The 26,187-nt window shown below is 39.1% G+C and overlaps 1 protein-coding gene across 2 annotated transcripts in view; it reads right to left on the reverse strand.

The window, feature by feature from the left end:
- Nucleotides 1–25,912, reverse strand: part of USP15 (ubiquitin specific peptidase 15) — a 145,029-nt gene extending 119,117 nt beyond the window's left edge. Inside the window, exon 1 of one of the 2 annotated variants that reach the window (XM_055396118.2) lies at nucleotides 25,747–25,912. In XM_055396118.2, coding sequence (XP_055252093.1) covers nucleotides 25,747–25,835 — 89 coding nt within the window. In that variant the 5' untranslated portion in view covers nucleotides 25,836–25,912. The remainder of the gene's footprint in view (nucleotides 1–25,746) is intronic. The other variant, XM_055396119.2, reaches the window with a different exon arrangement.
- Nucleotides 25,913–26,187: the final 275 nt, after the last annotated feature.

Raw genomic sequence — 26,187 nt, forward strand, 5'->3', positions numbered from 1 at the left:
CACCATCGTGATTATCTTGGTCATGAAGATCTTTTTTTGTACAGTTCTGTGTATTCTTGCCACCTCTTCTTAATATCTTCTGCTTCTGTTAGGTCCATACCATTTCTGTCCTTTATCGAGCCCATCTTTGCATGAAATTTTCCCTTGGAATCTCTAATTTTCTTGAAGAGATCTCTTGTTTTTCCTATTCTGTTGTTTTCCTCTATTTCTTTGCATTGATCGCTGAGGAAGGCTTTCTTATCTCTCCTTGCTATTCTTTGGAACTCTGCATTCAGATGCTTATATCTTTCCCTTTCTCCTTTGCTTTTCACTTCTCTTCTTTTCACAGCTATTTGTAAGGCCTCCTCAGACAGCCATTTTGCTTTTTTGCATTTCTTTTCCATGGGGATGGTCTTGGTCCCTGTCTCCTGTACAATGTGACTTCTCTGGTGGCTCAGACGGTAAAAGCGTCTGCCTACAATGTGGGAGACCCAGGTTCAATCCCTGGGTTGGGAAGATCTCCTGAAGAAGGAAATGCAATCCACTCCAGTATTCTTGCCTGGGAAATCCCATGGATGGAGGAACCTGGTAGGCTACAGTCCATGGGGTCGCAAAGAGTTGGACACAACTGAGCGACTTGACTTTCTAATCTATTACAGACGTACCCAAAACACAAGATTCCTCCATTTTATTTCATAAAAGCCTATGACAAAACTAACAGCTCACCAAGATTTTAAGTAAGTGAACAAAGACCTAAATTTATTATACATTTCAACAGCACTCTTAATCTTTGATACGTTCTTAAGGTCCCGAAACACCCAACTATAGCTTCTAAATTTCTTTTTTGAATAGTTTTAACTATGGAGAATCTCAGGGATGGGGGAGCCTGGTCGGCTTCTGTCTATGGGGTCACACAGAGTCGGACATGACTGAAGAGACTTAGCAGCAGCAACTATTTGTAAAGGTTGATATTTCATGGTTTTTATTCTTGAAATACCAATCTTTACAAATAGTTATAACTGATTTTAAGATGAAGTCTAAAATCGGTAACTTTGCCTAATAGGTCTTGCATGATCTGATCTGCTCCTACCTCCCTCTTTAGTCTTAACTGTTACCATTTTTCTTTTTGCTGAGATCTAGTTCCTGGACATACTATTTTCTGCCTCATGGCTCCTTCTGCCTCAAATATTCTCCTACTGCTCTCACCACGGAGTTAACTCTTATTATCTTTCAGATAATTTAAACATTGCTTTCCTCAGGGAATTCTTCCTTAAGCTTCTCCCCATTTCCTCTTAGTTTGGAAAAGAAAACACAAAATGGCAATCTCAGTTTACTAGCTCTCAAGACTCTCTATTTAGTTACAAGGATTACCTTTAACAATAACAAAGTAACTAACATTTGAGCTTTACTCTTGGGCAAGGCAAGTACTTCTAAGCACTTTAACATACTCACTCACTTACTCCTTTAATTACCCAAAGAGGTAGGCACTCCTATAATTTCACAGGCACATAGAAATTAACTTGCCCAAGGTGACAAAGTTAGTGCCAGACCTGTGATTAAGAAAATGTGTTCGTAGCATAGGGAGAAGCGAACAGACCAACGAAAGAACAAAGAAACAAGAACCAGGCTCAAGTATTCAACATATGTGGAACTACGCTATATGCTAAAAGCATCATTACAAACCAGTGTAGAAAGATCTGGCTATATATACAGGCCAAAAATTAATTAGAGCTCTACACCTCACATATATAGTCAGTCTACTTGAAAAAGTTTTAGAAAACCTGAATGTGTTAGACATGACTGATAAAAGGGAACAGTAACACAAAGTCTGCATATGCTTAAGTACTACTTCACTCTATATAGCGCGAGGACCAGGGTAAAGCAAGTGAGATGCCAAGGGACCCTAACAGGGAGTGCCTCCTTTTACACCCTAGGAGCCTTACTTGTCTCACCCTAGCCCTAACTCCAAAACACACACTAGATAAATGCAGAAAACTACCCAGCTATACTGAGTTGCACAGGTACACACAAAACATACATTTTTTACATCTACTTACAATCACTATGTGCATTATGAACTACACAATCCACATCTGTTACAATTTCTTGGCGGATTTTGGATAACCTTCCTTCTACCATTTCACAATAACTTACAGGCTGCAATGTTTTTGAATCCCACTTCAAGCAAATTTCCTTTTTTTCAAGATAAAAATGACATATTTTTTGTGGTATTAGTGTATTTCTTAACTTTTAATAAATATAAAACTATGCTACCATTTTTATTAGGTATTTTTTTAAACAAATGGGTCGCTGCCAAGAAATTTTCAAGCGCTGTGCCCAACCCTATTTTTCCCATATGCCCTGTGGGTTTTACTGCATGATTTTGCATATAGCACAGTGATTTTCAGGAACACATGCTCTGTTACAGCAGAAACTGTACAAAAATAAATCACAGTTGGATTAGAAACATAAACTGTGGTGTTGGAAAAGAATCTTGAGAGTCCCTTGTACTGCAAGGAGATCCAACCAGTTCATTCTAGAGGAGATCAATCCTGGGTATTCATTGGAAGGACTTATGCTAAAGCTGAAACTCCAATACTTTGGCCACCTCATGCGACGAGCTGACTCACTGGAAAAGACTCTGATGCTGGGGCTGATTGGGGGCGGGGGGCGGGGGGAGAAGGGGACGACAGAGAATGAGATGGCTGGATGGCATCACCGACTCGATGGAGGTGGGTTTGAGTGTACTCCGGGAGTTGGTGATGGACAGGGAGGCCTGGCGTGCTGTGATTCATGGGGTCGCGGAGAGTCGGACACGACTGAGCGACTGAACTGAACTGAACAGTGATTTTCAGGAACACATGCTCTGTTACAGCAGAAACTGTACAAAAATAAATCACAGTTGGATTAGAAACATAAATGTGAAAGCAAATATAAAATTTTTTAAAAGATAATGGAGAAAACTCTTGTTACTTCAGAATATAGGAAGAGTCACTGGGTCGCAAAGAGTCGAAAACGACTCAGCGACTGAACTGAACTGAAAGACAAAAAAAAAAAACTCTTAAAAGTAAAAGTTGATAAAATTGCAAGGTTGAAATGAAAAGCTCCTGTTTAACAAAGGCACCAAGTAAAGACAGAGACTGGGAAAAACACTGCCTATAACCAGCAAAGGATTAGAATACATGAAAAATGCCTTTAATTTAAAAAGAAAAAAAGGACAATACACAGGACATCAGAATGACCTCGATACAAAGGAGAAAGTGTTCTATATCAATTAGCAATGTAAAAAATACAAATATCATACCACAGAGTTTGCATGAAATTGGTGAACACACAAGCACATGTACATGTGTCAATAATACTGCGTGGAGAAGATGTGTAGTAACTACAGCTCATAGAATCAACTGGGGTGTAAACCACAGTCCTCATTTTGGAGAATAATTCAGCAATATTTATTAAAGATGAAGGTGTGCATACTGCAGAATCACATATTGTCATTGCTAAGTCTTATCATAAGAAACTCTTGCACATATTTACAAGAATACAACTTGTAATGCAGTTACATTATATATATCGCAACATAATTAGGAAATGGAAAACTGGAAAAGCTCCCTAATCCACTATTCCTATCATGACATATTATACAAAAACTGAAATGAAAAATACAGCTGCAAGTATTAACATGGATAAATCAGAAAACTGCAATGCTGAATTAAAAAAATAGAAGCTGTGAAAGGATACATGTAATATAACACAAATATATTAAGATAAAGATATGCACACACAGTACAACTATAGAAAATGTTTAAACATGCCACAAATACTAATATTCATAGATTCATGTATACATATTGAAAATATAAGTAAAGGGAATAATAAAAATCCATTTCTGGATGGTGGCTCCCTGTGGCAAGAGAGGGAAGGGGCTAGGATGAGTGAAACAGATACAGGGAGATTCAACTGTATTTGTAAAGCTTTTTTTTTAAAGAGGTTTACACAGGGGTTTTGTTACATTTTTCTTTGTATTCTGTTTTCTGAAATAGTATACTTAATATGATTAATATGTTTCCTATTTAATATAGAATAACAGTTTATATGGGCTTCCCTGGTGGCTCAGTGGTAAAGAATCTACCTGCCAATGCAGGAGGCACAGGTTTGATCTTTGGGTCACGAAGATTTCCAGAGAAGGAAATGGCAACCCATGTCAATATTCTTGCTTTGGAAATCCCATGAACAGAGGTGCCTGGCAGGCTATAGTCTATGGGATCACAAAAGAATTGAACACGACCTAGCAACTAAAAAATAACAATAGTTTATGTATAATCTTCATATACATGCACAAAATGAAAGAGTCAAACATACAGACTATGAACAATGTTGGAGTCAACAAAGCTGATAGCAAATGAAATTTCAAGTATAAAAAGGGGATAAATATATATACAGAAAAATGTATAAAATGCATCAGTTCAGTTCAGTTCAGTTCAGTCGCTCAGTCGTGTCCGACTCTCCGCGACCCCATGAATCACAGCACGCCAGGCCTCCCTGTCCATCACCAACTCCCGGAGTACACTCAAACTCATGTCCACAGAGTCGGTGATGCCATCCAGCCATCTCATTCTCCGTCGTCCCCTTCTCCTCCCGCCCCCAACCTTTCCCAGCATCAGAGTCTTTTCCAGTGAGTCAACTCGTCTCATGAGGTGGCCAAAGTATTGGAGTTTCAGCTTTAGCATCAGTCCCTCCAATGAACATCCAGGATTGATCTCCTTTAGAATGGACTGGTTGGATCTCCTTGCAGTATAAGGGACTCTCAAGAGTCTTCTCCAACACCACAGTTCAAAAGCATCGATTCTTCGGCGATCAGCTTTCTTCACAGTCCAACTCTCACATCCATACATGACCACGGGAAAAACCATTGCCTTGACTAGACGGACCTTAGTCGGCAAAGTAATGTCTCTGCTTTTTAATATACTATCAAGGTTGGTCATAACTTTCCTTCCAAGGAGCAAGCGTCTTTTAATTTCATGGCTGCAATCAGCATCTGCAGTGATTTTGGAGCCCAAAAAAACAAAGTCTGACACTGTTTCCACTGTTTTTCCATCTATTTCCCATGAAGTGATGGGACCAGATGCCATGATCTTTGTTTTCTGAATGTTGAGCTTCAAGCCAACCTTTTCACTCTCCTCTTTCACTTTCATCAAGAGGCTTTTGAGTTCCTCTTCACTTTCTGCCATAAGGGTAGTGTCATCTGCATATCTGAGGTTATTGATATTTCTCCCAGCAATCTTGATTCCAGCTTGTGCTTCTTCCAGCCCAGCGTTCCTCATGATGTACTCTGCATATAAGTTAAATAAGCAAGGTGACAATATACAACCTTGACGCACTCCTTTTCCTATTTGGAACCAGTCTGTTGTTCCATGACCGGTTCTAACTGTTGCTTCCTGACCTGCATACAGGTTTCTAAAGCTATGCATTTTATTTTCTCCTATTTTCTCAAAGGAGAAAATAAAATGCATAGCTTTAGTTTTATTACTACTTATTTTTCAAAAGAAATTCATTATTTTCTATTATTATTATTTTCTATTACCTCATATTTATTTTATATTATCTCTTCCAAAAGAAAAGACCCTGATGCTGGGAAAGATTGGAGGCAGGAGAATGGGATGACAGAGGACGAGATGGTTGGATGGCATCACCAACTGATTGGACATGAGTTTGAGCAAGCTCCAGAAGTTGGTGAAGGACAGGGAAGCCTGGCGTGCTGTAGTCCATGGGGTCGCAAACAGTCAGACACAACTTAGTGACTGAACAATGACAAATCTCTTCCAAATCCAACAGATGAATTTCCATTAGATTTTAACAAAAAGTTACATAAATCTTGAAGAATTTTCTTTAGAAAAACATGACTTGTTTCCAAATTAATCAAATTATGAATCTGATATATAATAATGCATTCATTTTCAAGAAATTATTTCCTTTTGTTAACTAGAGCAACTACTAAGCCAGAAAGGTGAAAATGATTGGTTGATATCTCATAAGAAAAGAAAAGCCCAAAGCACAAAAATACAGATTATTACCCTTGTTATCTGGGAAGATATGTAAACCAAACAATCAAAAAATTCTAAAACTGACATATATACTGACTTTAAGCTGATCAAGCTTTAGTACCAAATATTAAACTTACCAAATATTAAACTATAGACTTTCAACCATCCTGCCGCTGCTAAGTTGCTTCAGTCGTGTCCGACTCTGTGCGACCCCATAGATGGCAGTATACCAGGCTCCCTCGTCCCTGGGATTCTCCAGGCAAGAACACTGGAGTGGGTTGCCATTTCCTTCTCCATGCAACCATCCTAGGCTCAACTAAATACTAATGTGCAAGCATCTAGATAGCCCAGAGTAATTATTAACTTCTTTATGATAAACAAACTAAGTTTCTTACACAAAGGAGTCAGTATCATACAGATGAAACTGAGGATAAAATATTTCTGAATAATATTGAGCCATCTGACTGTGTTCCTATATAAAAAGCTATGAAGTAAATGTACCAAAATATGCTCAAGATCATTTCAACTTTTGAGTGAGGCTTCGGACTGTGGCTGAATCACTATCATTCCCTCTGTTTCAGTGGATTAGTGAAAAGTGAAAGTGAAAATCGCTCAGTCCTGTCCAACTCTTTGCAACTGCATGGACTATACAGTCCACGGACTTCCCCAGGCAGAATACTGGAGTGGGTCGCCTTTCCCTTCTCCAGGGGATCTTTCCAACCCAGGAATCGAACCCAGGTTTCCCGCATGCAGGTGGATTTTCTAACCAGATGAGCCACCAGGGAATACAAGGGACTTTAACGATGATGCCTCACATTGTCACTACCCAAAAGGTCTGTTTTCATTCCAATCCCAAAGAAAGGCAATGCCAAAGAATGCTCAAACTACCACACATTTGCACTCGTCTCACACGCTAGTAAGTTCAGTTCAGTTCAGTCGCTCAGTCGTGTCCGACTCTTTGCGACCCCATGAATCACAGTACGCCAGGCCTCCCTGTCCATCACCAACTCCCGGAGCTCACTCAAACTCATGTCCATCGAGTCAGTGATGCCATCCAGCCATCTCATTCTCTGTCGTCCCTGTCTCCTCCCACCCCCAATCCCTCCCAGCATCAGACTCTTTTCCAGTGAGTCAACTCGTTACATGAGGTGGCCAAAGTAAAGTAATGCTCAAAATTCTCCAAGCCAGGCTTCAACAATACGTGAACCGTGAACTTCCAGAAGTTCAAGCTGGTTTTAGAAAAGGCAGAGGAACCAGAGATCAAATTGCCAACATACGCTGGATCATCGAAAAAGCAAAAGAGAGTTTCAGAAAAACATCTATTTCTGTTTTATTGACTATGCCAAAGACTTTGACTGTGTGGATCACAACAAACTGTAGAAAATTCTGAAAGAGATCCAGAACACCTGACCCGCCTCTTGAGAAATCTGTATGCATGTCAGGAAGCAAGTCAGAACTGGACATGGAACAACAGACTGGTTCCAAATTGGGAAAGGAGTACGTCAAGGCTGTATATTGTCACCCTGCTTATTTAACTTATATGCAGAGTACATCATGAGAAACACTGGGCTGAATGATGAAGATTAAGCTGGAATCAAGATTGCTGGGAGAAATACCAATAACCTTAGATATGCAGATGACACCACCCTTATGGCAGAAAGTGAAGAGGAACTGAAGAGCATCTTGGTGAAAGTGAAAGAGTGAAAAAGTTGGCTTAAAGCTCAACATTCAGAAAACGAAGATCATGGCATCTGGTCCCATCACTTCATGGGAAATAGGTGGAGAAACAGTGGAAACAGTGGCAGACTTTATTTTTGGGGGCTCCAAAATCACTGAAGATGGTGACTGCAGCCATGAAATTAAAAGACACTTATTCCTTGGAAGGAAAGTTACAACCAACCTCAATAGCATGTTAAAAAGCAGAGACATTACTTTGCCAGCAAAGGTCCATCTAGTCAAGGTTATGGTTTTCCCAATAGTCATGTATGGATGTGAGAGTTGAACTGTGAAGAAGGCTGAGCACCAAAGAATTGATGCTTTTGAACTGTGGTGTTGGAGAAGACTTTCGAGGGGCCTTAGACTGCAAGGAGATCCAACCAGTCCATCTAAAGGAGATCAGTCCTGGGTGTTCATTGGAAGGACTGATGTTGAAGCTGAAACTCTAATACTTTGGCCACCTGATGTGAAGAACTGACTTATCTGAAAAGACCCTGATGCTGGGAAAAACTGATGGCAGGAGGAGAAGGAGATGACAGAGGATGAGATGGTTGGATGGCATCACCGACTCAATGGACATGAGTTTGAGTAGGCTCCGGGGGTTGGTGATGGACAGAGAGGCCTGGTGTGGTGCAGTCCATGGGGTGGCAAAGAGTCAGACACTGAACTGTACTGACTGATGATTCTCAAACACTAGTACATCAAGATGAAAATGTTTCTATAATGATATCATGAGTTCAAAATTACTAAAGAAAATTTCACAGAGATTAAATATTTATGGTCTTCAATCAATCTCAAGTCCTTTAAAGACAACCGACAATCCTCCAGCATATCTCCACTTTAGCGTTCTCTACTTCCAATAATTATTTCAAACCTTTTCAAAACATTAAGTCTCTAATTCATTAGGCTGAATAGACAGCCTTGCTGCTTACTTTTCAAAGAAGTAAGTCCCAACTTTCTCTCTTATTCCAAACCTTTATCATCAGTGATTCCCTTACATACCCATGGAGTATATAACTCTCCTTAAATCTAAGGCTAATAATTTTTGTTCCCATTCTTTGGATCTAATTTCCTTCTGCCTCCTTGGAGACTTATCTCATAAATAGCCCCTACCATCTTTTTTCTCCCTGTATCTTTCCTTTTTTTTTAACTTAGCATATAAGAAGATCCACTCTTATCCCCATTCTGCCCATATGACTGCCCTACTCACATATTCATTTCCTGTTCTATCTGCTTCCATTTTTCTGACTTGTCCTCGCAGGCAAGCTTCTCCTTCCTCAATCTTCACTTACTCTTCAGCAAAGCACAACAGATCTTGCTATCCCAATGGGCCCTCAAAAAGGTCCTCGTGAAGTCACCAATGGTGACCCTACCAAATCCAAAGGATTCATAATTTTGTTACCATATCAATGTTTTTTAAAAATAATTTCAGTGATTGTACCTTTCCGGAGGGCAGGAATATATCTATATCTAAATATATTTAGCTATTTTACAAGATTCCCTACTTCTACCTAAATGTTAGTAGTCCACAGAGTTAATCTTCAATTTCCTCTTTTCTCACAGTCAATAGTCTCAGTGATATTGTAACTTCAGCAGGAGTCTAAAATCTGCATGCTAAGACCAATCCTCAAGTTCTTGAATATTTCCAATTTCTACTCATCCATGTCAACTTGGATTTTTTAATAGAATTTCAACTTCAAGTTGTCAATTGTCTTTACATCCTCAAATGTACTCCTTTCTCTAATATCCCTTTAATAAATGTCATCAGTAAATTTAGTTTCCCAAACCAGAAACCAAATTATCCTATATTCCTCCATGACCCCTTAACATCTAGCAACCAAGTCTGTCTCTCTCTTCTTCATGCTCAGAAAAGTATCTTAGTTCTGTAACTCACCCTCCTCATCAGTCTTAAGTGGTACAGAGTACTATAACAGCTGCCCAACTTGTAACTGCTTTAAATTTGCTTGATTCCAATTTAGCCTCCATTCTGCTGCCATTTTAAAAACACAAATATCATCAATCACTCTACTGTTAAAATTAAAATTTAGTGTCATGTAACAGACCATCTTACCTGTCTCCTAAGAAATCTGTATGAGGGTCAAGAAGCAATAGTTAGAACCCCATATGGAACAGGGCTGTCTGCTGTTACCCTGTTTGTTTAATCTATACACTGAGCACATCATGAGAAATGCTGGGCTGGATGAGTTACAAGCTGGACTCAAGACAGGCGGGACAAACATCAACACCCTCAGATATGTGGATGATACCACTCTAACGGCAGAAAGCAAAGAGGAACTAAAGAGCCTCTTGATGAGCATGAAGGAGAGAGTGAAAGAGCTTGCTTAAAACTAAATACTAAAAAAACTGAGATCATGGCATCCAGCCTGATTTACTTCATGGTAAATAGAAGGGGAAATGGTGGAAGCAGCAACAGATTCCCCTTCTTGGGCTCTAAAATCACTGCAGATGGTGACTGCACCCAAGAAATTAGAAGACATTTGCTTCTTGGCAGGAAAGCTGTGACAAACCTAGACAGTGTGTTGAAAAGCAGAGACATTACTCTGCCAATCAGGTCTGTATAGTCAAGGCTATGATTTTTCCAGTGGTCACATACAGTTGTGAGAGCTGGACCGTAAAGAAGGCAGTGCCAAAGAACCGATGCCTTTGAATTGTGGTGCTGGAGAAGGCTCTTGAGAGTGCGCTGGACAGCAAAGAGATCAAACCAGTCAATCTCAAGGGAAATCAACCCTGGATACCTGGAAGTACTGATGCTGAAACTTCAGTATTTGGTCATCTGATGTGAAGAGTCAACTCTCTGGAAAAGTCCCTGATGCTGGGAAAGATTGAGGGCAGAAGAGAGTGTCAGAAGATGAGATGACTGGATGGCATCACCGCTGCAATGGACATGAACTTGGGCAACTTTGGGAGATGGTGAGGACAGAGTGTCCTGGCGTGTTGCAGTCCATGGGGTCACAAAGAGTCAGACACAACTGGGTGACTGAACAACAGCAACAGAATAGAAATGTTTTAATTTATATTTATGTAAAGTTTTTTGTACAAAGTGTTTTCAAATTAATCTTTAGAGTAACTTTTTTCCCTCTTTTTTATTTAGCTGATGGGGAAACCAAAACTCAGAGAAGCTATGTACCTTAACAAGGTCATACAACACTGAGTGTGCAGGGCCTGTTCTCAGTATGCACTCTAGTTTTCAGACTCTGAAGTTCAGTGTTCTTTATACTGTATTACCTTGATAGTATATTGAAAAGCAGAGACATTACTTTGCCAACCAAGGTCCGTCTAGTCAAGGCTATGGTTTTTCCCGTGGTCATGTATGGATGTGAGAGTTGGACTGTGAAGAAAGCTGATCACCGAAGAATTGATGCTTTTGAACTGTGGTGCTGGAGAAGACTCTTGAGAGTCCCTTGGACTGCAAGGAGATCCAACCAGTCCATTCTAAAGGAGATCAATCCTGGGTGTTCATTGGAAGGACTGATGCTAAAGCTGAAACTCCAATGCTTTGGCCACCTCATGTGACGAGTTGACTCACTGGAAAAGACTCTGATGCTGGGAAAGGCTGGGGGCGGGAGGAGAAGGGGACGACGGAGAATGAGATGGCTGGATGGCACCGCCGACTCTGTGGACATGAGTTTGAGTGAGCTCCGGGAGTTGGTGATAGACAGGGAGGCCTGGCGTGCTGTGATTCATGGGGTTGCGGAGAGTCGGACACGACTGAGCAACTGAACTGAAACTTCACTTTAAAAGCCATTTACTAACAGAGAACTAAGGCTTCCCAGGAGGTTCAGTGGTGAAGAATCTCCCTGCTAGTGCAGGAGATGCAGGTTCGATCCCTGTTTTGGGAAGATCCCCTGGAAAAGGAAATGGCAACCCACTCCAGTATTTTGGCCTGGGAAATTCCATGGACAGAGGAGACTGGTGGGCTGCAGTCCATGGGTTGCAAAGAGTTGGACACAATGCAGTGACTAAGACACATTTAGAATAAACAAAATCTTTTTTGAAAAAACAATATCTTAGCATATGAACAGGAGTTATTTCACAAAGAATAAGATAAAAAGCTATCTAGATTGAAGGAACAGCACATGCTAGAGCCAGAACAACTTCGGGATTCAGGTATACTGGAAGAGTTAAATGCAGTTGGAGTTTATGACAAAAGGAGAAGAGAGGCTAGATAAGGTGGGCTGGGGCCAGACCACAGCACCTTTAAGGTAATCAAAGATTTTATCCTAAATGCAAGGAAAGCCACTGACAGATTTTTAGAAGAGGATTTACATTTCATGAAGATCACTGGGAGTATCTCACAGGAGTGTTGGGAGGTTTAAATACAACTGAAATGTTTAATAAATCAGAACTTATATAAAGTTATGAGTACTTCAAAAAGGCCTAAACTATATGGTGCTAAATATTCTAATGGCATCAAGAAAGACAATTTGTAATGTGGTCTGGACAGAATACTTCTCAATGGCTACAGAGAAGCAGGATCAATTTTAGGACCCAAAACAAATCAATTTAAAATGAGTCAATTTTAAAACCGCCCTCAAATGCAGAAAAGCTACTATAAGAATTAAAAAGGCGATGTTGTAGGTTTTTTTGCTGATATTTGTGTTTTTTTGTGTGGGGGGGATGGTAGAGAAGAAAGGTAGGAGAGCCTCAAAAGCTGGCTAGTGTCTCTGTACACACTAAAAGAAAATTTAAGAAACACACAAAGGGACCAATAAATGATTCAGAAACAGTCCTAAATACAAAGACATTTAAAAGAAGTACAGGGAAATGGGGAAATCCCAAGAGCTGGATTCAGAAAACCATGGGGCTAGTGAATGCATGGTTCTGTTTTGCTTTTTGGATTAGTATATGTCTATGCTGACAATTTGCAAATAAGCAGTTTCTTCTTAATTGCTTAATACTGATATATAATGTTTATTTTTCAAAAAACCCTACCTTTTCCTCTGCAAAGTAGATATAAGACAATCATTCTTTTGCAACTGAGAAGACACACAAAAACTTCAGCCTAATTCAATGTAGCACCCTTACTCTGAGAACAACATGTATAACTGCTGTGTGTAGAATTAACAGCATGAACACTTTTGGATATTAATTCATTCTATGACTAATCATCTCACTGAATAAAATACTGTTTCAATTACGTTTAAGTTGCAACAGCATAAGTCATTTTTAATACTAAAGGAGATATTTATAGTATCTAGTACTTTAAATCATTATAAAACTAGATACCTCACTGATTTTTTTTTAAGTACCACAAATGAAAACTCTTCAGTAAAACATAATCAAGGAAAGCTATTAAGTTGTTCAAATAAACCAATGGTTTCGTTAATCATCCTTTATATCTTAATTTTTAGGTCTGAAGCATTTCCAACCTATTTTTTGCTCTACACATTAAATTCATCAGTTGGCAAGAACTAATTTTTATGACCTCTTTTACATCTAAACTGAAAGACAAAGAGCTCAGGAAGGAGGCCAAGTAAGACTGTGAAAGTGAAAAGAAAACACACAGAAGTGGAGAAAATGTTGTATATCATCTATCTGATAGGGGATTTGTACCTAGAATATATATAAAGAACTCTTAAAACTCAACAATGAAGAGAAAATTGCCAAATGAGAAAATGGGCAAAGAATATAGACAGGCATTTTTGCCAAAAGGGCTAATAAGCATACATGAAATATGCACCAATATTAGCCTCTGCTGCTGCTGCTGCGTCACTTCAGTCGTGTCCAACTCTGTGCGACCCCATAGACAGAAGCCCACCAGGCTCCCCCGTCCCTGGGATTCTCCAGGCAAGAACACTGGAGTGGGTTGCCATTTCCTTCTCCAATGTGTGAAAGTGAAGTCGCTCAGTCGTGTCCGACCCTTAGCGACCCCACGGACTGCAGCCTACCAGGCTCCTCCATCCATGGGATTTTCTAGGCAAGAGTACTGGAGTGGCTTGCCATTGCCTTCTCCGATATTAGCCACTATGAAAATGCAAATCGAGCTGCCAATGAGATACCACTTCACATCCCCCAAGATGGCTATAATCAACAAGACAGATAATAAGTATCACAACGATGCAGAGAAACTGGACCCTTATACATCATTGGTGGCAATGGAAAATGGCGCCACCGCTTTGGAAAAAAGTCCACTAGTTCCTCAAAAAAGAAACACACTCAGCAATTCCACTGCCAGATATGCACCCAAGGGAAGTGAAAACTTATGTCTAGACTAAAACTGGCACATAAATGTTCACAGCAGGATTATTCATAACAATCAAAAAGCGTGAACAAGCCAAAAGTCCATCAACTGAAGAAGGAATAAACTGAATGTGGTATCCCTATACAATGGGACATTTTGTGGCAATAAAAAAAATGAAGTACTGATATACACTACAAAATGGATGAATCTAAAAAGCATTATGTTAAGTAAATGAAGCCAGAGACAAAATCACACATATATGATTCTATTTATATGAAATAACCAGAAGGCAAATTTATAGAACAAGAAAGTAGATCAGTAGCTGCCAACAACAGCGGGCTGTGGGTAGAAAAGGGGGTGGCGGGAACTGCTAGTAGGTATGCGGTTTCTTTCAGGGCTGATAAAAATATTCCAAAATTGATTGTGGTGATGGGTGCACAATTCTATGAATATACCCAAATTCAGTGAATTGTACACATCAAGTGATATGTGATACCACTCACTGATTTCTTTTCTCTGCCCATGTTCCTTTCCTCTAGAGACAGTACAATATGTCAATTATACCACAATAAAGCTATTATCTTTTATCAAAACTGTGAAAGGGCCATAAATTTCGATGGAATTACTAGGGATAATTTTACAAAGATTGGTTTTGAAGTAAGTGAAGTCAAGACTTAGTAAAATGTACTGGAAATAACATTAATGATGTGTAAACTCCTGTAAGGAAGTAATAAGTAAAGAATCCGCAGGAAACAATACTTGTATCAAAGAGCGATATTAGTTAGAAATGAGACTGCTAAGAATAGAATACTAAATCAGAAAGACCTAGAAAATTCTATAGGTTCCTCATAGATAATAGATGAACATGGTATTTTACTAATATGACAAATTTGCCACTTCTTAATTCTAATACTTTCAAGTATTCATCCCTCAAAGAACTGTTTTCCATAAAATGGGTATGGCTATCACTCAAAGGCAGGCAGTGGCAGTGTATTTTAAAATACAGGTTTCAGAGTTGACTGCCTAGATCAGAATCTCTGCTGTACCACTGACTGACCGTATCGCCATGTGCACTTAACTCCGTACTTCAGTTTCTGAAACTGTAAAAGAGAACACTGTCACTTATTTTATACATACAAAAAGCTCTTAAACTTATACATGAATGGTAATTTGCAATCATAGCCACAACTGCATGGTACATATAAAAACTTAGCTATACCTTTTCTGAGATTTGAAAAGCTTGAAATTCATTCAAATTTATGAAAATAACTTTTCCATCTATATCACAGATAAATCTCTTGATTAAACTGTTAAACTTCATCAAGTTGCTATGACATATTCCTAAATAATATAAAGCAACCCAAATTAACAGATCTCTTTAACCATGATCATTTAACCCTTATCGTTCTTTTTCCTTCCTCTAGTTTTACTGATACAATTGACACAGCACTATAGAAGTTTCAGGTGCACAGCATAATTATCTGACTTACATACATCATGAAATGATTACCACAAGAAATTCAGTTAACACCCATTATCTCATATAGACACAAAATTAAACAGAAAAAAAAAATTCCTTATGATGAGAACAGTGGCCACAGGACTGGAAGAGGTTCAGATTTTATTTCAATCCCAAAGAAGGGCAATGCCAAAGAATGTTCAAATGACAGCAAAATTGCACTCATTTCACAGGCTAGCAAAGTAATGCTCAAAATCTTTAAGCTAGAATTCAATAGCATGTGAACTGAGAACATCCAAATGTACAAGCTGGATTTTAAAAAGGCAGAAGAACCAGAGAGCAAATGGCCAACATCCACTGGGTCACAGAAATAGCAACAGAATTCCAGAAAAACATCTACTTCCGCTTAACATCTGACTATGCTAAAGCCTTTGACTGTGTGGATCACAACAAACTGGAAAATTCTTCAAGAGACAGGAATATCAGACCACCTTACCTTCCTCCTGAGAAACCCGTGTGCAGGTCAAGAAGCAACAGTTAGAACTGGACATGGAACAGCAAACTGGTTCAAAATTGGGAAAAGAGTATGTCAAGGCTGTGTACTGCTTATTTAACTTAAATGCAGAGTACATCATGTGAAATGCAAGCTGGATGATGCACAAGCTGGAATCAAGAATGCTGAGAGAAATATCAATAATCTTAGATATGTAGATGACACTACCCTAATGGCAGAAAGCTAAGAGGAACTAACGAGCCTCTTGATGAAGGTGAAAGAGGAGACTGAAAAATCTGGCTTAAAATTCAACATTCGAAAAACGAAGACCATGGCATCCAGTCCCACCACTTCATGGCAAATAGATGGGGATAAAATGGAAACAGTGACAGACTGTATTTTCTTGCACTCCAAAATCACTGCGTATGGTGACTGCAGCCATGCAATTAAAACATGTCTGTTTCTTGGAAGAAAAGCTGTGACAAACATGCACAATATATTAAAAAGCAGACATCACTCTGTCGACAAAGGTCTGTCTAGTTAAACCTTTGGTTTTTCCAGTAGTCATGAATGGATTTGAGAATTGGACCATAAAGAAAGTTGCTAAGTCGTTTCAGTCGTGTCCGACTGTGCAACCCCATAGATGGCAGCCCACCAGGCTCTCCCGTCCCTGGGATTCTCCAGGCAAGAACACTGGAGTGGGTTGCCATTTCCTTCTCCAATGCATGAAAGTGAAAGTGAAGTTGCTCAGTCGTGTCAGACTCTTAGCAAACCCATGGACTGCAGCCCACCAGGTTCCTCCGTCCGTGGGATTTTCCAGGCAAGAGTACTGGAGTGGGGTGCCATTGCCTTCTCTAAAAGAAAGCTGAGCAGTGAAGAATTGATGCTTTCGAACTGTGGTGCTCGAGAAGACTCTTGAGAGTCCCTTGGACAGCAAGGAAATCAAACCAGTCAATCCTAAAGGAAAGCAATCCTGAGTATTCACTGGAAGGACTGATGCTCCAATACTTTGGCCACCTGATGAGAACAGTCAACTCATTAGAAAAGACCCTGATGCTGGGAAAGACTGAAGGCAGGAGGAGAAGAGGACAAGAGAGGATGAGATGGTTGGATGGCATCACTGATTCAAAGGACATGAGTTTGAGCAAACTCCAAGAGACAGTGAAAGACAGGGAAGCCTGATGTGCTGTAGTCCATGGGGTGGGCAAAGAGTCAGATACACTGAGTGACTGAACAACAATGATGAGAATTCCTAGGATTTACTCTAAGAACTTTCACATATAATATTCAGTACTGTTAATTATATTACAATGGAATATTGTTTTTGTTGTTTAATCACTAAGTCACGTCCAACTCTTTTGCAACCCCACGGACTATAGTTGGCCAGACTCCTCCGTCCATGGGGTTTCCTGGGCAGGAATACTGGAGTGGCTTGTCATTCTCCTTCACCACTGAGCCACCAAGGAAGTCCCACAATGAAGTATTACTCAGCCATAAAGAAGAATGAAAGCTTGCCATGTGCAACAACATGAATGGACATGGAGGATATTATGCTAAGTGAAACAAGTCAGACAGAAAGACAAATATGTATGATTTCACACATATATGGAATCTAAAAGACAAACAGAAGAAATCAGAAACAGTCATAGATACAGAAAACAAACAGGTGGTTGCTAGAGAAAAGGAAGGTAGGCAGAGGAGAGAAATAGGCAAGTGAGATTAAGAGGCACAAACTTGCAGTTGCAATCACTGCAGATGCTGACTGCAGCCAGGAAATTAAAAGATGCTTACTCCTTGGAAGGAAAGTTATGACCAACCTAGATAGCATATTAAAAAGCAGAGACATTACTTTGCCAAACAAGGTCCATCTAGTCAAGGCTATGGTTTTTCACGTGGTCATGTATGGATGTGAGAGTTGGACTGTGAAGAAAGCTGATCACCGAAGAATTGATGCTTTTGAACTGTGGTGCTGGAGAAGACTCTTGAGAGTCCCTTGGACTGCAAGGAGATTCAACTAGTCCATTCTAAAGGAGATCAATCCTGGGTGTCCATTGGAAGGACTGATGCTAAAGCTGAAACTCCAATACTTTGGCCACCTCATGCTACGAGTTGACTCACTGGAAAAGAGTCTGATGCTGGGAGGGATTGGGGGCGGGAGGAGAAGGGGACGACCGAGAATGAGATGGCTGGATGGCATCACCGACTCGATGGACATGAGTTTGAGTGAACTCCGGGAGTTGGTGATGGACAGAGAGGCCTGGTGTGCTGTGATTCATGGGGTCGCAAAGAGTCGGACATGACTGAGCGACTGAACTGAACTGAAGCATGAAATGTACAATGTGGGAAATAGAATCAGTTATCATGTAATACCTTTGTATGGTGACACAGAGTAACTAGACTTATCCTGGTGATGCTTTTGAAATGTATAGAAATATCGAATCACTATGTTCTGTAACAGGAAGTAACAGTGTTACAGGACAACCAACCAACCAAACTCATAAAAAATTAGATCAGGTTTGTGGTTGCCAGAGGCAAGGCCCGGGGGGTGGGGGGAGGAGGACTTGTATGAAGGCAGTCAAAAGGCACAAACTTACAGTCAGAAGATAAGTACTAAGGAGGTAATGTACAACATGATAAATGTAATTATCATCCTTAACCTTTTTGTTTTTTACTACAGGAACTTGATGCTCTTTTCACTCAAGCAAAGAATTTTTTCTCTAATGCTCCCGAGCTTTGATTTCACTGGCTAAGTGAAATAAGTCAGACAGAGAAAGACAAATAATGATTATATATTACCTTTATGTGGAATCTTAAAAAAATGATACAAATGAACTTATTTACAAAACAGAGACTCATAGACACAGAAAATAAACTTTTGGTTACCAAAGGGGAAAGTGGGGGAGAGGGGGTTAATTAGGAGTTTGGGATTAAAATATACACACTACTATATATAAAATACATAACCCACGAAGACCTACTGTATAGCATAAGGACCCATATTCAATATCCTGTAATAACCTGTAATGGAAGAATCTAAAAAATATATATCTATATCTGAATCACCCTGCTGTACACCTGAAACACAACATTGTAAATCAACTATATTTCAGTTTTAAAAACAAAAACTGGCTCTCTACAACTTAGACTAGCCTGGTCTCAGAGACACTTTGGACTTGCTTGTGAGAGAGCCTTTGATACCTTTCGCTAAAAAGTCTTTTCTAAGGCTACTTCTGCTAAATCATTTTCCTGAATTATGAGGAATTATCACACTAATACCTGGACCTTCTCAAAGCTAAAGGGAGAGTGGAAGGGACAGCATTCTTAGTATTCCTCCTTGTAAAGAAGAAAAAGTAGTCACTACCTTCCTTCCTTTTCCTTTTGGAGAACTATAAGAAAATCAAGTGGAATCTTACTGACAGGAGCAGTATTCTAGACATAACCAAATATAGGTTAACCCTACAGAGGTTTTCTGCCTTATATTAGAATCTGAACTTCTTTCTTTTTGAGGAGCTGTTCTTGATTGTTCCCTCAGATACATCATTTTAATCTGCATTGAAAACTGAGGTCACTTACTACCAATCAGTCTAACTCTAGGTTTCTTGCATAGTGGCTTCTGTGTTCAATGAAGAACTACATTTCCCCTTCTAAAGAATAGATAGAGAAAGAATCTGAAAAAAACAACTTCAAAGGAATAAATATAAGAATCAGAGTGTGAATTACAGTGGTAACTAAGCAAATGAAAATAAGAGGCACAAACCAAACTGACATTGCTCAGAGAGGGAAAAAAACCAGCAACTGCAGACAAATTCTATACGGAGACTAAGAAGAAATACCTGAATTACACTTGAGTAGTGACAACACAAAACATTTTAATACTAAAAAGATACTAATAGGATTTAGTATTTTAAATCTTTATAAATCAGGTATGCAAGTAGTATTTTAAAAACCAGCTCTGAAACCCTCAAACATCTATAAAATGAGGTAAATAAGAACTCTTGCTTTAATAGCTGCACAAATATAAAGCACTTAGGATAGTGGCTAGAAGAAAGTAAGCATTCAATACATGCTCACTAGTGGTGGTATTATTACCTGTGACCCACATGCAAACCAACTGATTTCTCTCAACTCAGATTTCTCATCTACAATAGAATATACACTTATTTTGAGAATCCAACCAGATGTGTACAAACACCTTCACCAGTAATTCTCAACTTTCCCTTTATCTCCCTGCCAATATAGCTGATGGTTTCAGTTCACTTTTATCAATAATCATAGTTTTTCAGTGAAATTATTCTCACAGTGAGGAAAAGAAAAATCACTCTAAACTCTTGTCCAACTTAATGGACATGAGTTTGAACAAAATCCCAGAGATGGTGAAGGACACAAAAACCTGGCATGCAGCAGTCCATGGGGTCACAAAGAGTTGGACACGACTGAGTGACCAAACAACACGTAATAAAACAAATATATATAATGACTAATATGGGAAAACTGATTTTATCAGCAGTGATACTACATGGACATCAGTTTTCAGATGTTAAAGAGTTATCAATATGGTTATGTACCTTCCACTGTCTTAAGTGTGCTTTGACTTTGAAAATTCACAAAAAGTTGGTAATCATGGAATGTAAAATATCAAACTTTCACATTTGCATTTTCTGGGCTACTTCTATGGATTCTTAGTGAAAAAAAAAAAGTCTTATGTATTTGTGATTTACACTTTTAAAATATGGGTAAAGTACTAAAACAAAATATCCTACTCTTACTACAAACTCTTACTATCTGCTTGATACACTCTTTCTGTAAAGCTATACGTAAAGGGGCCATATGGCCTCTAACAATCGCTTATGATTACTAATAAACAAAATCCCAAATCTAAACAATACATGAGCCCAACTGCTTTTGTTTAAATGTACTTTTGGACTGACATAATATTTGTTCTACATATTCCGTTAATAACCTACTAATCCTTAAACATATTTTATTTTCCAAAAGCAGTATAAGATTTTCCACCATATCAAAACTAAACAGTCACAAGAAACAAGTGTGGGATAAAATGGTAGAATTCTCTTCCTAAATATAAATTACATTCCATTTAGAGAGAAAAGAATGTCCATTTAAAAAAACAAGTGGAACACTTTAGAATGCATCTTTAAAAGGCAGTGTAGCACAATAATTTTAAGGCCTGATTTAACGCCCCGAACTACTTGGGTCCAAATCTCAGATGTATCACCGTGTGAACACTTCTTCAAGCCTATCTGGGGAAACTCCCATTCTGGCCAGTGTGAACTGGCACACACCCACATTCTGGTACCCTAGAATCGCGTTAATGAGGAACTAAGTACTTCAACAACGCCTAGCACAGTGCCTTTTTAATGTAATTATCATAGGTCATAGCCTGACAATTCTTTTCTCATCATACTTACAACCAAGCAAGATTAGTAACAGTTACAAAATTATTTTCTAAAACATCTATTTAATACTTTGTATGTGCTAATGAAAAGAGGTGGTATGATTTAGGAATAAATAAAATTTGGATGTCACTAAGTAGATGCTAAAGCTCTGGACATGCTTGGCCAAATGGGGTACATTAATCTTGGCTTCACTAACAACTTACATGTGATTTTAAAACTTATGAACAGGATTAAATAAGGAAAAGCTACTTTTCTCAATTTTAAGCAATTAAAATGTGAAGAATATGCTTTAACGTCCCTACTTCTATTATGTTCATCAATTGACCAGCACTAAAATAGTTTTGCCTTCTGGTTTCATTTGATGCAAATGATATAACATATATCCTATTTTAGAAGTAAACACTTGGATACAATTAAAGCTAACAGTAAGAGTAATATAAAAAGTTCTTGGCAAGTACACACTAAACAATTTGGAGTTCATATTGATTAATAGCTTCCATTTACATTATTAACAGATCATCTGATTTAAGATTATTTTGTTAGTGTGAATCAAAGTTGCAAAAACATAAGGGACTATATAAAATAAAGATTTCTAAGTAAAATAGTAGGAAAAGAAAGCTCTAAAACTGAAATTAATGCCTCTTCTATCAAAAAAACTTGATTGGTCCAATTTCTCTGCAGTTTGAGACAAAAACATCACACATGGATATATGACTACATTTTTAAATGACTATAAAAGAAAGTTATACTCTTCAAAGTTACCTTAAATCTACTAATTTTATTAGAGTTTATACAAAAATGACATGCAAGGTTTACTCTGTAAAGTAAGCTTTGAACATACTTGAACATAAAAATTAGTGGATATGATTGGTAGATGAATAACATTTAATAAAATGAGGGAATACAGCAGTGATTTTGGTGACTTATAGCCATCTATTTATTTACTTACAATAAATCTATTTCAAAAGAAATCACCTAAGAGCGTACATAACCCACAACATGTATTTGTATATTTGCACACTTACTTATTTAACTATCATTCCCTTCAATACATTCTTCCATCCCTGATATACTTAATGCAATGTACTTTAAACAAATTTTCCTCTTATTAGAAGAAACTACCATGTACCTAAAAATTAAGTTGTCTTTCATTCATCCTAAGCCAAACAGTTCTAATTCCTTTACTCTTTTTCTACAGTTTCTAAATTCTAATAGTGTTGTTCATGGTTTTCTGAATCTCTCCCTGAAGCTAAACACAGATCAGGAAACAGCATAAAAGATCACGCCTTCTAACACAGATAGGTGTTACTTTTATACCCAAACTTTTTAAGAAGTGTATCTCTTTTACATCAATTTTGACATTTTTGTCATTATAAAAGTTTGTTACTCATCTCAGACACGTGTAGCTTATTTTCATCTCTAGAAAGTTAGTTTCCAAATAAAAATCATCCACTATTTACAAATAAACAGAAATTCTAGTATTCACATAGAACCAAATCTTCATCCTTGGCCACGTGTTAGCATTAATTACCAGAGTAGTAACAGGCAATCCTTATCTGCAAAGTGCTCACAACCTAATTAATGATCTTTAATTATTTGAATGTATTTGACTTATAACATGAAACGATAGTATTAAAATTTTAAGAATAAACTTGGTAAACCTATCATTTTTTTCTTAACAGTCCAATCAGTTTTTTCAAGATGGCAATATACATATACCAAGACAATGTTCCATTTGCATATGGCCCATTTCAGCTATTAAAAAACAAACAGAATTTGCTCAAACACCCATAAATGACTAATCCAAGGCTTTTTTAAGACTTTAAAAAGAGAAATAACTGTTTAACAAGTTTTAATGAGTACCAAAAACATGAACCCAAGCTACAACTAAACCATTAAATATCTTTACCAATTCTGTACTCACAAACACATCATCAAATTCATACTTAACAAATTATTCTCCTTAAAATTATGAATCAAACTTTCTCTAATTCCTTTTTTGATAGGTTTCACTTGTTAATTCCAAGTAAACGGGCTCACATATAAACCAAATTAGTTTCTGGAGCATCCCAGTACCATAGTTTCCTCCATTTTTTTCCTATAAATGAGAGGGGAAATCAATTGTGAGGATAAAAATTTGCACATTCTGCTGTTACTTAAATGTCTGGGCCTCAGTTTTCTTTTAAGATGGAAGCACTGAAATGACTCAAACTTATGAACTTCCTTATTCACTCTTATAAATATCAACAGATCTTTAAAATGATTTACAGTAACTTTGTCAAAAATAAAAATGCTGAACTTTAAAGTTTAATGGTCACAATATCCACAGTGCTTTGATCATCCTTTATGGTTACCACCACCAGTTATTACTCAGTATATCAAAACCACAACAACATTAACAAGGAGTAATATACATATAAGTAATATCTATATCTTAAATCAAATAGCATCACCAACTCAACGAACATGAGTTAGAGCAAACTCCAGGAGTCTGTGAAGGACAGGGAAGCCTGCCACACTACAGACCATGGGGTCACAAAGAGTCAGACACAACTTAGCAACTGAACATCAACAAATATATTAAATTATAGATTTGTATTTCATGAAAATCCACATTTACCTTTGTATAAGGTGGTATTCAGTTCAGTTGCTCAGTCGTGTCTGACTCTCCGCGACCCCATGAATCACAGCACGCCAGGCTTCCCTGTCCATCACCAACTCCCGGAGTTCACTCAAACTCATGTCCATCGAGTCGGTGATGCCATCCAGCTATCTCATCCTCTGTCCTCCCCTTCTCCTCCCGCCCCCGTATTAGACAAGGTAAATTAAGAATATTAAAATGTTCTTTAACAAACAATAATAAGAAGCAAGGATTGATTTCATCTTTAACAATTCACAGGAAAAGGCAAACAAAAATGTCCTAGGAAATGTCCAATTTCTCCACAGTAATAAACATCATAGGAACACTCCCGTATGAACAAGAATGATTATTAAACCATATTTTTTGGTGTAATACAACAAGTATATGTTTACACTCTCAGGGATTTTTAATCATATAAAGCATACAGTGCAGCCTAAAAAAATAAGAAAAAGTACCAAGACTTAGACCAAAGTATTTAAATTCAAGTCCCAAGTCTGCCATCTACTAGCTTACTTGACAGTGATTCTAGCTTACTTGACAATTGATTCTAATTCCACAGCATTTTAACAGAAATGGTGGTGATAAGAAGGTAACTAAAATTTAATGTTATCTCAAGGCAGAAAATCTTGTAGGCTATTTCACTGAATCAGTATAAACCCCTAAATGAAATTATTCTGTCCATTTCCTAGATGAAATCATTGAGATGCAATTTAAATTAACTTTCCTCAAAGTCACACTGCAAGCTAAGTGGTGGAAAGGCTAACCTAACTTGAATCTAAATCTTAACGCTCCTTACACTAAGTCATATTGAGGAAATGAAAAAACATGCTGCACATTATACACAACTGTTATGGTGACGATGGAAAAGTTAAAATAACTTTTATTATAATAAAGAAGCACATGATCCTTCCTAATAAACAGAGCACTTTAGGTTACACATTCACATACTTAAGTTATTCTGAATACTACTTGATATGGCCCACAAGTATTAAAATCTACAAATACTTCCTTCGATATTTTAAGTATATCCTTTGGTATTTTATAAGTTTGAATGTTAGCAAGTGACTGAAGCTTCAAGTGGACTTATCTACTTCTTGCAGGCCTACGTTATCCTTCCAGTAAGAGGGAAGGGCTGCACTTCTAAGAGAAACGCTGCCGGCGTCTATCAAGCCTCCACTAAAGCACAGGACCACGTGGTACCACTCAAGCACCTAAGGTTCAGTACTCCTCTCCCTCCGTCTGACAAGGAACTAGGAACTAGGTTCCCTTCTCTTAAGTGGCGCCCTGACACATGCCACCTGTGTAGTACGAACCGCAAACATCCTACAGCCGGCCTCCCGGAAGAATACGAGAATCAGAATAGGGGAACTTGGATGCCGACAATGCAGGGAAAGGAAATGACTAAATAAGTGAAGCGGGTGAGATGGTGATCAGCCGCGGGACCAGGACCTGTCAAACATTAAGAGACTCTCACCGAACAAGAGTAACCTATCGTTCGGGAAGGCCTGAAGTGGGAGCGGCACAACCAGAGGAAGAAGGACGAGGAGAACCGCACGAGCCGCCGCCGCCGCCGCTCCCCGCAAGCCTTTCAGCATGCCTCGACGAGCCACGAACCGTGGCCCTCATTTCGGGGCCAATCTTTGCCCCAACCTTGCGGAAGCGGCCACAATCCTGCTGCCCGAGGCGGCCGCCGCCGGACCTGCCCGCACCTGTCACCAGCGAGATACCAGCCCGCAGTTCCCACCGACTTCCCCACCATCCTCGGGCAACCGCAGCCACCTCCACCTCTTTTCCTCACCAGGTGTCCCCTTTCCGGAGCGAGGTTTTGAGCAGCGTCGCTATGTCAGACCGCTGGATATCCAGATCCGCCGCTCCGCCTTCCGCCATCTTCTTCCACTAGCGGTAGCGGAGGCGGCAGCGACGGCGGCGGCACGCCCCAGAGCATTGTGGGAATGGCGTCCCGCGGCCCCGCCCAGTCGGCCGGTCGAAACCAAAAGAGACGTAAGGATGGGGGGGCGCGCCTCCAGACCGGCGTTGGCCCCGGGCGGGGAGAGTGAGCCGCCGCCATCGGCGGCCTCGCAGCGGCCTCCGCCCGTCCAACAGCTCGCCTCGGCCTCCTGCGACCCGGGAACGCCTGGTTTTAACTCTCGTCTGTGGGGCCTGGATCCTGTCTCACTTGAGCGGTGCCACCGCCCTGTCCATCCTGACGTCTGCCTTCCCCCCCGTCTTTCCCACAGAC

Source organism: Moschus berezovskii, chromosome 6, assembly GCF_049115385.1.
Source record: "Moschus berezovskii isolate FMDL1 chromosome 6, NW_MosBer_1.0, whole genome shotgun sequence".
Lineage (NCBI taxonomy): Eukaryota > Metazoa > Chordata > Mammalia > Artiodactyla > Moschidae > Moschus > Moschus berezovskii.